The sequence below is a fragment of the Rhipicephalus microplus genome, unplaced genomic scaffold, assembly GCF_043290135.1.
Source record: "Rhipicephalus microplus isolate Deutch F79 unplaced genomic scaffold, USDA_Rmic scaffold_18, whole genome shotgun sequence".
In the NCBI taxonomy this organism is placed as follows: domain Eukaryota; kingdom Metazoa; phylum Arthropoda; class Arachnida; order Ixodida; family Ixodidae; genus Rhipicephalus; species Rhipicephalus microplus.
Genome location: NW_027464591.1, coordinates 4360808 through 4377505, shown reverse-complemented (window position 1 = coordinate 4377505; position 16698 = coordinate 4360808). Strand labels below are relative to the sequence as shown.

Here is a 16698-nt window from a genome sequence, read left to right as displayed (position 1 = left end):
TCTATGGGCGGGATACTTGAGTTGTTTGGACATCCCCATACCATGCGGTGCAGGGTGTTTTCAGAGTCCGGGCAGTATCTACAGCTCCGGCTGAAGTTGCCGGGGGTACAGTGCGTGGAATAGTTTGATGAAAAAATTAAAGATAAGTAAGGAATGAGGTCACCCAGCTCTGTTGTTGCTTCAAGCCGCTAGTGCGAAGCTCCCATAATTATTTGATATGCATGTCAGTTCAGTCGGTCCACGAGTCTGTATGCGGAAACAATGTTGAGAAATTGGTAGCATAGCGTATGCAGTACTGCGCCAGATGGCACACCGGCTGGGCTTTTAAGCAAGTACCATTGATTGTTCATTTTCCCTCACCTCACTCAGCACTAAATAAAGCACAACAATTAACGCTTCGACTGCTGCAAACGCACAGTTACCCCAGCCCATATATCTGCAGCAAATACCTACCAGATATAAGGCCAGAATGCCCCAAATGCCAAAATTCAAGGTGCGATTTAAGTCACATGCTGTGGCAGTGTCCTGTGCTAAACGCCAGCTTCGGGTCTCCTGCCACCGAGAACGACTGGTTCAATCACCTCAGGAGCCCCGACAGGGCCCTTCAACACCAGGCTGTCCAGAAGGCCCAAAAGGTGGCTGGCGAGCTCCGACTTCCAGTCCCCACATGGGCGGAGCCACCGGGCTGGCCCCCGTAAGGGGTGCCCAGTCCCCTTCAGGACCTTTATTAAAGTAAATTCTCTCTCTCTCATGAATATAAACCTGGTAGCTTAATAGGTAACGAGTCACTGTTGCGTTGAATATTTCTTAACCACAAATCTACCTGGTTCCTGTAATATGTTGTTCACTCACTAACTCACTCATTTGTATAACTTTATATGCATCAGTAAGCACGTTGAGGCCCATTTATAGTGCACACAACTATCCTATTTGTGACAACCAGTGATTTAAGAAACTGAAAGAAATCGCACCGCATTAGGAAAGTGCATGAGCAGGATGAACTAACAAGTTCTATAGGAACAGATGGAGTACATACGACGCAATTGCACCGCAAATGAGTAATGAGAATGGAGTGGTCGAAAAGCTTTTTAAAATAATTGAGCTTTTATTTACTTTTCTTTTTAAAATGAAATGCACGGAATGAAGAGGTCACCCCAACCGCTCAAAGATATTGCTTCCTCACCTGTAAAGGATACAAACGGCGCACAATACTGTATTTTGTTGTTTTCCTCTTTTCTATCTCTCTCTCAACGAGCTTCGAAACAAGGAATATGACACATCAGTCCCCGTACAATGATGAGCGATGCTATCTCATGGTATTCCCAGCTGGCACATAAACGAGTACGGTCTGAGGAAGTGAAGTGCTGGCTCAGTCTGGACACGCGCGATGAAGTGGTCGATTTCGGGTTGCGTCCAGGTTTCCTTGTACGTCATGTAGTGCCACACTGCAAGGCAGTTCGAGTCTGAATCAAAGGCCGACTCTCCAAAAGAAATATTTACCATGAGATAGTAATACGATAACAGCATGCCAGCAAGGAAGCTCAAAGTTGGTCTTCTTGCCAATAATTGAAAGCATAATTTTGACGGTACCTCGAGCGCTCGATTATAGACACTAAATGGTCCCTGCAGTCCGGGATATTTCATGCGCAAACAGGTTTTAATTCTAATCAGTTCTTGTGATTTTTGTTTTGCTTTGATTTTTTTCATGTCTGCAAATTAATTGAGCGGTGACGCCATGCCTTCATTATTGCCAGGATCAGCTAACTGCTTCTCGACGGCTGATGAGAATTAGTGAAATCTAAAATAAGGAACTTTCGCCCACCACTCGATCTGGAAAAAAGTGTACAACAACAACAACAACTACTACTACTACTACTACTACTACTACTACTACTACTACTACAACTACTACTACTACTAAATAAATAAATAAATAATTGGCTGAGGTCACCACCCCAATAACTACTAACACTGCTGCTACGAAAAACGAATAATTGAATTAACTGAATTTCGCAAGCCTGTGAGCATTCAAGTGCTGAAGCACACGACCTGGAAGCTTCATGAGTATATGACTGACTCACTTTTTTCATTTTTTTCTTTCTCTCCTTCTTTCTTTCTTTTTTTATTAATTTCTTTCTTTGCTTTCTTCCTTTCTTCCTTTCTTTCTTTTTTTCTTTCTTTCTTTCTTTCTTCACGCGTTGACAATAGAATCGTGTTTGTGTTTTTGACAACATGAAGTGGGCATCACGTACACCCGTGAGCATAAGTATACGGACCATGGTGGGGCGTGCTGAAATCGCTGTCTACGCCCTCTAGTAAACAACCGTCAGCTGTCAAGAACACTGCTCTCATGGAATCCGTCGAGAAGATGGCCACGAGAGTATACACGGCTCACCACTGGGCTGTGCCGACTGTAAAAGTATACGGGTAGTAATGGTTCGTGTACGCTTGCTCAAGGGTGTACGTGCTATTGCTGCACGCTTTAGCAAGTGAATTTCGGCGATTCGTACCGGAACCATCGTCGTAGCACTCTCGCTGAACCAGGTACTTGCAGTTGTCGGTGTCCACTATCATAGACTGGGATTTGGCTGTAATAGATCGACACGGACGATCGCGCTATGAGCGTGTGAGCTGAACAACCTCCCTTGAAACACCAAAAACGAGGATTTTAAGCCCGAAATCATCTGCTCTAAAGAAAACGAAATGGCTTATATATCACCATATGCTTCATACCGCCGTTGTCGAGCATCCTCTCCAAATAGTTTTCTCCACTTACGGCTGCATACTCGTACCTGAAAAAAAAAATAGGGGTGGGAAACATGGCTGATTCCTCTGTCATAGAAATCAGTAAAGAACCGAAAGTTAAACGTGTGTTCCCAGTGGTCATTGAGCGTTTATTGTGCATTGTTTCGCCACAAAGGTACAGGAATGAATGCAATAGCAGCAAGTTGTAATGTCGTGCGAAGAACGGCAAACAGCTCGAAACTTCCAGTTCACTTCTCAAGCAGGTAGATCGCATGAAAAGAACATACACAGGACGAGCGCGAACTAATAACTCTCCCAGCTCGGCACTCGGAGCGTGCTGCTCAAGCAAAAATAGAGACGCACGAAACGAGAGCATAAGTATACACAGGACAAGCACGAACTCACGATAACATGTGAGGTTCAATAAGATCACTGGAACCGGCAAAGTTTCATATGTAGTTCGTAAAAGGAAAAGAAGAGAAAAGTGGGCCCCGTAACTGTCAGCATCAGGTGCGACACCTCTACAGTATACCTCACAAGGGATGGGGGTAAGCAAAAATTAAAAGGATAGGATTAAAACGAATATATATATATATAGAGAGAGAGAGGAAGGAGAGAGCGAGGCGAGGGACAGCGAGCGACGGAAGTAAAGAGGAGACAGGAAAGATTGAAACGGTCGCAGAAGTCCGAGGACGGGGCTCCACTCGACGAGAGCTCTTGTCGGCGACAGGAGATGGCGTAGGGCGAGTCCAGTCGGCCAGAGCTACGCTGTCGTCGGGGATCGGCATCAGGAGATGGCGTAGGACCAGCCCAGTAGGCCATAGCTACACTATCGTCGGAGATTGCGAGGGCACAACCGGTCGGCACGAAATCCAGCGATCCAGTCCAACTGGGAAAGTACCGCGTTCCTCATCTCTCACCACCGTGCACTCTTGGCGAGCTTCGCCACATGAATGGTCCAGCTCGCTCGCCTCGCTATATTGTGTCTCTTTTGATTAAATCAATATGTGCCGAAATTTCTACGACCAGATTCGACTGTATACCAAGTGCTAGCTAACACGGAAATCGTGACATGTATTTCATATAAAGCCTGATTTGCATGCCGCGCTCATGATGGGCTTGCAGCCGGTTGGACAGCTTGATTTTGACAGATTGGTACTTTGAGAGGCGAATGTATGATGAATATAAATAAAAAGTGGAAACACAAAAATTATTAGGTGAATCACTTCCAACAATAATTTACATGTCACGCTCACCGTGTGCAACGGTCGCTTGGCTTGCTTGACATTCACCTAAAGGAGTAATGCTGAGATGACTGAATGACGAACACAAATGACAAATGCTAACCTGAAAATCGTGACATGCATGTCAGTGTTGGCGTGATTTACATGCCCATATCTTGGCTGGCTCATGGCTGGTTCGCTAGCTTGACATACACGCGTACATAGGTAATGCATGTCATGACTGTATGACGAGCATAAATTACAGGTTGTAACAGGTGAATAGATGTTACGTGCTATGTAAGCCATGACTGACACACCGTGCTTATGGTGTTCTAGTGGCCGGTTCGCTACATTATTATACACTGAAATTGGTATGATGGTACGCTCCTGAATGACGAACATAAATGATAGGTTGTGACAAGAAAATATTACTTCTTCCTTTTCCTCATCTCTCATTCATGTTCTTCATACAGCTAAGCCTCCCGAAATACCGATCTTAGTATATACCAAGCTAGCGAAACGGCCGTGAGTGTACCGTGAGCGTGACATGTAAGTCATACAGTACATGTGATGAATGCCATCATTTTCATGATACCACCTGTCCTTAATATTCGCCATACAGTCACGTGACACAATATCATTGCTAGTGTATATCCACATAGTGAACTGGCCGCGAGAACACCATAAGCATGGCTTTTGGATCTGATGCAGTACATGACATGCGCGTTATTCATATTTTCATGTTTAGACTTGATGTTTGTGTTTGTCATGCAGTCGCGGCATGCAACATCAGTTTTGGTGTGTATCAAGCTAGCGAACCGGTGGCTAATACGCCATGAGCAAGGCAATTAGTAAGTCGATCATGCCGTACATAATATTCTGATACTAAATTTAATGTCTACAGCTGTCATTTATATTTGCCATACGCAAATATCTGATCATAAAATTTCTGGCAGCCATTCATTCATTCAAACGTCTCTTCGACAAATCAGAGGCCACGTCAAATAAATCATGCTGTATAAGACATGCGTGACATCATTTGCCCGTTAAGACCAGTCACTTATGGTCGTCATGCACACTTGTCCCGCCGTACTGACGGCAGTATCATCATCATCATCATCATCATCATCATCAGCCTGACTACGTCCACTGCAGGACAAAGGCCTCTTCCATGTTCCACCAGTTAACCCGGTCCTGTGCTTGCTGCTGCCAATTTATACCCGCAAACTTCTTAATCTCATCTGCCCACCTAACCTTCTGACTCCCCCTAACCCGCTTGCCTTCTCTGGGAATCCAGTTAGTTACCCTGAACGACCAGCGGTTTCCTGTCTACGCGCTACATGCCCAGCCCATGTCCATTTCTTCTTCTTGATATCAGCTATGATATCCTTAACCCCCGTTTGTTCCCTAATCCACTCTGCTCCCTTCTTGTCTCTTAAAGTTACACCTACCATTTTTCTTTCCATTGCTCGCTGCATCGTCCTCAATTTAAGCTGAACCCTCTTTAAAAGTCTCCAGGTTTCTGCTCCGTAGCTAAGTACCGGCAAGATACAGCTGTTATATACCTTCCTCTTGAGGGATAGTGGCAATCTACCTGTCATAACTTGAGAGTGCTTGCCAAATGTGCTCCACCCCATTCTTATTCTTCTAGTCACTTCAATCTCGTGGTTCGGCTCCGCGGTTATTACCTGCCCTAAGTAGACATAGTCTTTTACAACTTGAAGTGCACTACTACCTATCCCGAAGCGCTGCTCGTTTCCTAGGTTGTTGTACATTACTTTCGTTTTCTGCAGATTCATTTTAAGACCCACCTTTCTGCTCTCCTTGTCTAACTCCGTAATCATGAGTTGCAAATCGTCCCCTGAGTTACTCAGCAGTGCAATGTCATCAGCGAAGCGCAGGTTACTAAGGTACTCTCCATTAACTCTTATCCCTAAGTGTTCCCATTCTAGGCTTCTGAAAACCTCCTGTAAGCACGCGGTAAATAGCATTGGGGAGATTGTGTCCCCCTGCCTTACACCCTTCTTGATTGGTATTCTGTTGCTTTCTTTAAGAAGCACTATAGTGGCGGTTGATCCCCTGTAGATTTCTTCCAGAATGTTTATATATACTTCATCTACGCCCTGATTCCGCAGTGTCTGCATGACGGCTGATATTTCTACTGAATCAAACGCCTTCTCGTAATCTATGAAGTCAATGTATAGTGGTTGGTTAAATTCTGAGCATTTCTCTATTACCTGATTGATAGTATGAATGTGGTCGATTGTTGAGTAGCCTGTTCGAAATCCTACTTGTTCCTTTGGTTGATTGAATTCTAATGTTTTGTTTACTCTGTTAGCAATTACCTTTGTAAATAGCTTGTATACTACAAAGAGCAAGAGACGGCAGTATATACAAAGTTAACTAAACATCTGCAAGAGCGCATAGAGAGTGGCCTAAAATCGTGCAGTTCATCACATTAATGTTGCGATTTTCATCATACGACCTGCCATTTATATTCGTCATTCAGTCATCTATGCCAACCACTTTTGCTACATTTCCTGTTAACCAAACGGCCAGGAAAGCACGAAGTCGCAGACAGACAGACAGACAGACAGACAGACAGACAGACAGACAGACAGACAGACAGACAGACAGACAGACAGACAGACAGACAGACAGACAGACAGACAGATAGATAGATAGATAGATAGATAGATAGATAGATAGATAGATAGATAGATAGATAGATAGATAGATAGATAGATAGATAGATAGATAGATAGATAGACAGACAGATAGATAGATAGATAGATAGATAGATAGATAGATAGATAGATAGATAGATAGATAGATAGATAGATAGATAGATAGATAGATAGATAGATAGATAGATAGATAGATAGATAGATAGATAGATAGATAGATAGATAGATAGATAGATAGATAGATAGATAGATAGATAGATAGATAGATAGATAGATAGATAGATTTAATAATACCGACAGCCAAGCGCCTAGTGCCGCACAGCTCGCATTTTCTCATCGTGTTAGTACAGATGCGCGCACGTGTAGGCAATTAAAATTGTCGCTATTTCTTTCAGATTCAGATAAAAAACAACGGTATACTTCATTAGCTGCTGCTGAAGCGCGCGTAATGATCAAAACATGCGTTGTTCCACGTAAAATTAACACTGCCCCTCCGCAACTTCAGCCGCGCAGGATCATATACGGCGGCGGGCCAGGAGGTCGCGGTACTTACATTGTTCAAGTGATTTTAGGGTTCTCGTCGGAAAACCACAATATAATTAACATGTGGGGTTCTACGCCCGAAGACCGCCAATGATTATGAGAGATGCCGTAGTGGAGGTCTCCGGAATTATCGACTACCTGGAGCTCTTTAACGGGCACCCAAGTCTGAACACACGGGCCTACAGCATTTTCGCCTCCATTGAAAATTGAAAATGCAGCCGCCACAGCCAGGATTCGATGCCGTGACCTGTGGGTCAGCAGCCGAGTGCCCTAGCCACTAGACCGCTGTGGCGGGACAACAACATTATCATGAAAGACGCCGTAGTGGAGAGCTTCCAACTAAATTCAAGTTCACGGGCGAGGGCGAACTATCAAGTGCCACAGAGTGCGCTTTTGACGCAAACATGGCCGCTGCAGCAAGCGAAGTGGCCTTCATGTTCATTGAAATTTCAACGCCAGCACAAGACGTACAAGTCGCCCCGATCACGAGATAAGCATGCGCACTTCGCAACGCACTGAGCTTTAAAGCGCTCACTCGCGCTCGTCGCGCCATCTCCCTAGCCATAACGAGAACAGGCTGAAGTCGCCGAGCTCTGAGTACTACCTGCAGTAAAGGGTGTATATAAATAGCTCACCGTTAGTACTACGAAGAGCATACGGTTTGTGGCCGAGTAGTTTCACACCGCGCACTGCGGAGCGAGAGGTCGTAGGTTCACCTCTCTGTGACAGAACTTTTATTGTTCTTTTTCTTCGCCATCTGTCAGTGTATATTTTGCAACACCATTTTCGCGACGGAAATACGTCAGTGAAGCCATGGTGGAGCATGGCATAAAACGCTTTTGTGTTTAAAATTAAAGCCAGTTCTGTGGCTGTGAAATCTGAGCTAACAGTGGTGGTGGACGGCAAGCGCCTCCACGTGCATGGTGGACGCAAGCTAATTTCTTTCTTCACATTTCTCCATCCTCTTCATCTTCTATCTATTTCTTTATACTTTGATACTTTATACTTTTCTACATCTTCCACTTCTTTTTATTCCCTTCCATGTCGCCCTCTATCCTTACCCCTCCTCCTAGTCTTCACATCACACCGGTCCACCCTTATAACTCTCGCTCCCACTCCTTGCTGTCGTATACTATAGAAAGCTATATAATGAATTACCCTCTCCCCTCACCCTTATATTCCTAACTCTCATTTATCTTTCCTGCCCACTTGCCATACTATGATATGGATGGCTATATGCTATAACTTCAGCTTAAATTGAGGACGACGCAGCGAGCAATGGAAAGAAAAATGGTAGGTGTAACCTTAAGAGACAAGAAGAGAGCAGAGTGGATTAAGGAACAAACGGGGGTTAAGGATATCATAGCTGAAATCAAGAAGAAGAAATGGACATGGGCAGGGCATGTAGCGCGTAGACAGGATAACCGCTGGTCATTAAGGGTAACTGACTGGATTCCCAGAGAAGGGAAGCGGGTTAGGGGGAGACAAAAGGTTAGGTGGGCAGATGAGATTAAGAAGTTTGCGGGTATAAATTGGCAGCAGCAAGCACAGGACCGGGTTAACTGGCGGAACATGGGAGAGGCCTTTTTCCTGCAGTTGACGTAGTCAGGATGATGATGATGATGATGATGATGATGATGATGATGATGATGATGATGATGATGATGATGATGATGATGCTATAACTGCTGCTTAAGCTTAAAGATTCCGTTCAGGTTAAGGGTCGTGCATAGTATAGCTTTATGATGGTATGCTTTTGTTACATAAAAGCAAGCACGGATGACGAAGGTTCATCAATCAAACGATCAAACAGCACTACAATAACAAATATGTTTGTGTCTCGTACAGATATCCTATATCAAGTATCTCAAACACGTCTCACTCAATAGGTCGTTTCTATGCCTTGATATGCTTATTCAGGCTAATATACTGATACGACATACGGTCACAAAGACTTATACCGCTGTCACATGGTGCACTGGTGATCACGGTTAAAGCCGACACTGATCGAACTGCTCAACAGTGATTGGACCTGTACTGCGGCTTGCGCAAAGGAATCAATCAAAACGATAAAATCAATCCGGATTAGGTCCGACCGTGATCAAAAGGGCTTATTTGACACCAGTGTCACATTTTTGGAAGCATTTTGGCATAAACGAAAACAATGGGAAGATTGCAACAATTTCTATAAAATAAACTTCTCAGATACGGCTGATTTGCGAGCATAGAAATCGAGATCAATGAGATTATTGTGTTGAGTATAATTTTCCGATCTAACTCAAATCATCGTAAAATTCTCGAGTAAGGTAGACAATGCACTAATATTCCGGATATATTTTCATGCCGTATCAATTTAGTTGCGTCGTCTCTCGCTGGTGCCAATGTTCAATTTCACCGCTACTGCTTGTACCTATAGAGTCCTACATCGATGTGTAGTTAGTGCTGTGTCTTGTATGTTCGTCGTGCCGTTGGTATACGCTGTCCTCCCGCAATGTCCTACATTCACTCCTGTCAAAAAGGGTCTTAGGAAGCTACGTTGCAGGGTCAGTCGATTCATAATTTTTCAGAAATCGATAGCACTTAATCGAACAAGAGAAAGAAGACACACAGAAGCAGAGGACAGGCGCTATTCGCAACCAAGCTTTATATCGAAAGGTCTCCCTAATCTGATCACATTAATCTGATCTAAGCTGATCACATTAAAAAGAAAGACCGCGACTGTATCAGTGACACATCTGTAGAGCTGCGAAGTTTAAAAAAATGTATTTTTAGAAACATGGCTATTATATACATATCTTGCTGTTCCGATCCTGATTAGCATTGTGGACCGGCACATGCAATGCACCTTCTCGTGGCGCTTGGCTGTACGAAAGAGAGACTATTTGAAATAAAGCACAGTAGCGAGTACTACTGTCATGTGCTTCGCGAATGGCGAAACATAGTCTGGAAGTATTATTCACACACACAAAAAAAGCTTCCCATGCAGATTACAAAAAGTTACTAATAAATCGGGATTGAATTATCACAAGGCTCCCCAGTCACACTGCAGGGCTGGGTTACAGCTGGGCTGGTCGGCACCCAAACTGACAAAAATTATTTTCCTGGCTCAAGTCGGATATCTTAAAAAGTTCGAAAGTCGTCGGAAACTTCGTCCTCTTGAAACGGTACGAATTTCTCAGAGAGATTTTCAAAGGACATAAAAAAGACTTGTCCCCATCTAGAATAAAGCTCACAAAAAGAGCGATTCACTTTACACAATAACATTGTCATTGTCGGGTATAAATTTACCAAAAGAAAGTTTCCTAACGGACAAAAAATTTTCGCGATAAATTTTTCTAAAAAAAAAGCTTCTCGGTCGACAAAATATTTGTTTGCGTCCAAGTTTGCTTACATGAATGGGGAAAAAAATCTCGATTGACTGTATACAAGCGTCCTGGGCTCTCAATCACGAGCAAAACATGAATGTTTTTTTTTTGTCAGCTAGAAATTTTCTCGTTTCTGAGAAATCGGCAAATAAGTTTCAGCATAGTTTCGTGCTATGAACGGGTGGACCGCAATTTTTCTTCTCAAGTCATCTTTTCTTGTCAACTTGCAGGTCTGTATCGCTAAAGAATAACGTGTGACTGCAGTTTATAGGTAATGCACTGTCAGCGCCATATGTCCGTCTGTTATTGCTGTGCTCCTTTCGCAAATGCACTGTTTACTGTGCGAAAACAACGATTAACGCTAATATTTCGCATGTTTCTGTGAATTAGGAAGTGTGCAGAAAAATTAATGAAGGCTTGCTGTTATTTAGCTGGGAAGAACAAAGATAATGAGGCATTGCGGGATAATGTTTGAGTTCTACGTAATGAACGCGCGACAGCTTTGGGAATAACAGACGGGCAGTGGATAGCCGCAACGTTTATTGCATGACAACGTCAGCGCAACGCGGATGTTTTTCGCGTGTGCTTACTCATCATCAGTTGTGAGGCATTACTTCTTCCTCTCTTTCTTTCTTTCTTTCTTTCTTTCTTTCTATCTTTCCTTCTTTCTTTCTTTCTTTCTTCCTTTCTTTCTTTCTTTCTTTCTTTCTTTCCAGGACACCGTTTGATTTCGATGCTGTACGAACTAGTCCAAGGGCGCAGATAATAAAATCTTAAGAACATACTTAACGTATCTACTAAACGTGAGTTGGACAGAAGGAAGTCGTCTGGTAACCTTATTTACGTAAACTTCAAGCGCTTTAATTCTCCATAATCCTGGTGCTGAACATATTATCGCAGAAGGCAGCTGGCCAGTGGTAAAGTGTCCTCACGTGCAGAAAATTTCTTTGTAAATTAAGCCGCAGTTCCGAAAGGCACGGTGCAAATAAAGTGTAGCGCGATAGATTATTGATTGATATGCGGAGATTAATGTCCCAAAACCACCATATAGTTATGAGAGACGCTGTAGTGGAGGGCTTCAAAAATTTTGAATACTTAGGGTTCTTTAACGTGCACCTAATTCTGAGCACACAAGCCTACTGGAGTTTCGCCTCCATGAATACAGCCGCCGCAGCCGGGATTCGATCTCGCGACCTGCGGATCAGCAGCTGAGTACCTTAGCCACTAGACCACCGCGGCGGGGCGCGATAGATGATGTCATTCTCGCTGATACAGGTGCCCGTAGACGTTCTCTAGGCTCCGGCCGAAGCGACGCCCCAGTGCCGTGTGCACGCTGCAATGGCGTTCTGCTTTTTTTGTCGAGTAAAACCACAGAAATACAGTGATAAACATAAACAATCTGTGTTTAAGGGAAGTAATAAGGCCCCAACGAGACGAACACAACAAGAGACATAAACGACTCGTGGTTCGTATCACGAGACGCCTTACTTTTTCCGTTGATATTGCACCAAGTATACCAATAAAATGTTCTCACTGTTTTACCCTTTATTAGTATGTGCATTGATTTTACATCTAAGAGTACGTATTGAACATGACAAGCATGGTACTGCTCAGCAGTATGACGAAGAGGCGTGTCACAATAAGTTTCCAGATGGTACCAGTTAAGTGCCTCATACTAACTGTACCAATCCAATAATCATCGCAAAAGACGACCCCCCCCCCCCATACACACACTCACACAAAGGGAAAAAAAGGCGGTATGACTCTTTGTGTGAGCTAGGAAGGCCGCTTGCATAGCAGATACTTTCGACACTTCTCTTACGACTCGCACACAGTGCCAGACAGAGAGCGCACGCTGAACGTATTCCGGTACTGCGCTCACGAACTCACGAACGGCCGGGCCGACAAGGTGTCGCCGCGGCCCGGCGATGCTACCGCCACGTTAACTGACCAATATATAGTGCATACGCCTTATAAGCGTACCTGCCAATTCCGAGCCACCAACGCAATATAAATGGCATGCGTTCACGCAGCAGCTGGTGACCTGTTCTAACGAAAAAAAGCCAGCGTGAAAGATGCTTTGCGAGAGACGAAACGATGTTCAGAGTCAATTTTTAGAATACGGCGCTTTGGACAGCTGAGGGGCGATGGCGAGGGAGTCACTCACCGCTTCTTGCCGCAGCGCTCCGTCGAGTTTTCAGAGTAGCAGACGAAGTTGGCATCGTCGGATCTGTCGAAGCTGTCACGTTGGCAGTAAGCATGTCCATCGGGAGGGATCCACAGCGACCAAGCTATCGCGTTGTAGCCGCAGTCCAGAGTCTGCATCCTCAGAATACGACCAAGCACATGCATGAGGCTAAGCAGGTCAATGTTAAGGTGACAATCGAATAAAGTTGAAGATTTGTTCATGAGACACTGTGAACTTAGCACACAGATGCAGACAGCAACAGGTACCTCTCGCTTCCATAACGTTTGCGTTAGGGCCATTCCATGCGCTTCCCGCACAGCCGCAACGCACGTGTCGGCGCACTTGCCGCACCCAAGCAGATGGTGAAAAAGCATCGCCAATTGGCTTATTTGTCCCCCGCTTGCGTGCGGCAGGAGTCCCGGCACGTGCGTTGTGGCTGTGCGGGTAGCGCGTGTAAAGGCCATTACGGCTTGTCTGTTGACGTGGCAACATTCGTCATCATTCGGAAGAGCGCCGACACCAAATGCTTCCATAATGTTTTTTCTAACTCCGTAAAAAATGTTAATTTGGGACTGCTATGGTGCATGATTAACAAACAGTAATCTTATGTTGCACAGGCTATATCGTTCATCTTACGATATCGAAAATCTACCAGGAAGATTTAAAACTCCTTGGATGACTCGTCCTTATTACCACATCCCGTGTAAGGCAAGCTGCTCATCACTCTTTCCTCCTCTCTCGACAGCTTCCCGTTGTTTCCTTCACAGTTTCGATTTCTCTCGAACGCCTAGCCGTGCCCCTACAGAAGATGCAAAAATAGTGCATTTTCCTCACCTAACTCATTTCCTTCTCCTATCTCATAGTCACCTTTACGACCTCGAAAGAAGCGCTAGTGTGCGGCTCTGTTTTCCTGATGTTTTTTGAGTGAGCGCTGGTGAATGAAGCAACTAGCTTCAATATGAAGCAACTAGCACTGAAGCAACTAGCTTTGGCTAAATTTTCCTGTTGTAGTAAATATGCATTTTTCAGTACCGTTGAGTTTTCCGCGTACACTGACAATCACAATGTCCGGCTCTGTTCTCGAATGTTGTTTGAGTGATAACGACTGGCTTACGCATTTAAGCAAGTGCGGCCCGAATTTCCCCATTGAAATAAATATGCGTTTTTCAGAAGCGTTGGCCTTTGCGCTTACCCTGGCAATCATAACGTTTGGTTGTTTTTTACGCAAAGTTTTGAATTGCAAGGCACAGCCAATAGCGTTAACTTGCTACCATTGACAAGAATTTCAATCTGGCTTCTCTTCGTTGATCTCGCTCTGCAATGTCCTATCATCACTTCTGCCTTATCGTGAAAGTGAGCTACCGTGCATCACACCCTTTAAAAAATCGCAACAAAGAGAAGATGGAAGGAATAATATTGAGGCACACCTGTTTGAGGTCGAAAATAGCGAGTGGCGTGTCCCAGCAGGAATGGTCGTAGCCACCCGAAGCAGGTGACAAAAGTCCACAATAGATGATCACCATAGCGAGTATACAGACAGCCATTCTTGCTAGCACAGCGCTCAGTCCTCGGTATAGTTGTGTCCTAGGGCACTGAAGTGAGACCAGGAGAGGGGGTTGATGGTAACTGCAAACTCATTAGGTCTACAGCGAAGTGAGCGCAGAAAGTAGTTATTGGTGAAAGGTGCAGAGTAAAAGACGTAGCATCATCGGTCTTCGAAAGATAATAAAGAGTGATGAGGAAGGCTGTTCCAAGATGGTCCTACAACTGAGGAAGCGAGCTTCTTGCAGGGATTTTCTGCACATCTATGAGATTTAAAGCTTTTCTTCTGCTTCTTCGCTGTTCAGCCCTTCTTTTCCATCGTCTGGCTACATATCACGCCTCAGAAATGGGAAATCTGGCTTCCCTTCTCCTCGCAAAAACTACGCCAATTTTGTTTGCTGGGCACAGCGTTTAGAGGAAAGTGCTAGTGTTTCTTTCTTGCGTTCTTTTATTTCTTTTTGCTAGTATTGTGCACAACAGCTCAAAAACTGTAAAAAAACGTAGATTTCACCTTGATCCTTCAGGACGGCATGTGCGCATCTTTTTTCCTTGGCACGTGACTAGAATGACATTCTAGGAATTATGATTCCTGGTTCTTTAATCAGAATTACCATCACTACCTTTTCTGGTCCATGAAGACTGTCTTTAGCGTATCTCTCCACACACAAGACATCACGTTAAAACTCAAGAACTAGAATACAGACACACGGACAGCTTGTGACACGAAGGCTACTTTGTGGTTCGACAGTTCCAGAGCCTCCGAAAACGTGGCTCACAGGGATGTTGCCGAAAACCTCCAACACTGACGAGCAGGTACTCAAGCCTCCAGCTACACTCTGAAACTCCGCATAGAAAAAAAATTATGAGATCCCATTATTGTGTTCAGAGCCTGTGGAAAACATACTTGTGCTTCGAGTGTACTTACAGTACCACCTCTAGTCGGACAACTCGAAGCTCACTTTGTATGCCGAATCAACATTGAAAAGTATTGATCACGCTCTGGGTGGTTTGAACTCTGAGCCTTAAGACCTGAGGCCCAATGCTCTACAACTACGGGCGCATGCATCAACGAGAGAAGTACAACTCCTTTATCAAATTGCTCCATGTACAAGCAAGTGTCTTCAGACACTGATAGGGTCTCTCACAAGGCTTATGGCTTCCTTATAAGCTTCCATCTTGCAAGTGAGCGCTTCGGAACGCTTTCACGATGCTGATGGAATGCACTCGGGTCGTCGCTATGCCAGCTGTCCCCTCCAGGCGCCAAATATGATGCGAATTCGTCAAATTCACATAGCATAATTCCAACGCACTTTTAATTACATTCCAAAAAAGAAAAGCAATAAGTCGTTTTGTGGGAGTATCAGTCAGCAATTTTAATTACCATGTAATAAAATATTTTATGTTTCTTCAGTCAATCCCGTTATATTTCATGACATGAAAAGAATGAAGTCAAAGCCATTTAAATGCGTGTGGAAGTAGTTTTCGGCTGCACTTATTTGTGAAAAATAAACGTAGTACTCTTGACTTTGGTCGTGAAGCGGGGCACGCCGAATGACCCATCGAACATCGTAGTAACTTCACCAAAGTGGTCGATTACAGTCATACGCAGCGCACTAAAGTTAAGCCAAAAATACTGACCACGGAGAAGGTCAAATTCATCCAATGAGCAATGTATTTCGCACTCTTCTTGTTACAAGGTTGACACAACTATAGCACATAGCACAAAAAAGTCGTGTACACAAAGAAAAACACTGCTGTTGAAAGGGCTATTTACCCCTGTTTACATTATTAATGAACAGCAGTCGATTTTCCGTCGTGATTTCTTTCCTAAGGCTGTAGCCAAATACAATTAGTCACTTAGCGGGCCTTCCAAAGGTGCCCATTGGTACAGAAAGTTGCTAACTTACGTAGCACTGAAGGGCTCACTGGAGCCGTTGCTGCTGTCTCCGCAGTCGCACTCTGGCGAGCTCTGGCGTATGACGGGCTGCTTCGTTGATGAAGGAAACTTAAAGACGGCTCTGGAACTCCTACCGGTGCCCTTACGGAAGGAGGTCGCCAGGGGTGAAGTGGTGGTTATGGTTAAGAAAAGAGAAAAATGGCTGCTTTCTGCCCCCCGTGAGGGAGCACTGCTTGTGGCCACCGGGAAGGGAGTAGGAGAACAATAGAACGGGAGAGAACGAAATTTAGAGACGCCCCTGCGCAATTCTCAGGAAATGATAGCCCGCCAGGTAGAATTTTGCACTCACTTCTATCAAGCAGCCTTTGCGGCCCATAAAGAGAGTGAGAGTCCAAAAAGTTTTAATGTGCGTCGTTGTGTTTGTTGTACGTATATATTTTGGTGTCAAGCGCGTGGCCATCGTGAATGTGCCATCGAGAGAGAAATAATGTGGTCTTTCAAGAAGGCG

At 44.4% G+C, this 16698-nt stretch overlaps 1 protein-coding gene across 1 annotated transcript; it reads right to left on the bottom strand.

Annotated features, from left to right (window-relative positions):
- Nucleotides 1-1083: 1083 nt before the first annotated feature.
- Nucleotides 1084-16308, bottom strand: LOC119177788 (uncharacterized). The gene is made up of 6 exons (XM_037428979.2): nt 16201-16308; nt 14179-14343; nt 12731-12882; nt 2734-2792; nt 2511-2588; nt 1084-1445 (listed from the first exon to the last, which is right to left on the bottom strand). Exons 2-6 carry the CDS (start codon nt 14293-14295, stop codon nt 1312-1314), a joined length of 540 nt encoding a protein of 179 aa, XP_037284876.2. The 5' UTR covers nt 14296-14343; nt 16201-16308; the 3' UTR covers nt 1084-1311.
- Nucleotides 16309-16698: the final 390 nt, after the last annotated feature.

Excerpts from the sequence above, each read along its gene's own strand:
- LOC119177788 (XM_037428979.2), bottom strand. The coding sequence starts at position 14,295 with ATGGCTGTCTGTATACTCGCTATGGTGATCATCTATTGTGGACTTTTG. Across the intron at positions 12,883-14,178 it reads CTATTTTCGACCTCAAACAG|ACTCTGGACTGCGGCTACAA; the intron begins GTGTGCCTCAAT and ends CTGAGGATGCAG. Across the intron at positions 1,446-2,510 it reads GTGCTACGACGATGGTTCCG|TGTGGCACTACATGACGTAC; the intron begins GTACGAATCGCC and ends ACTGCCTTGCAG.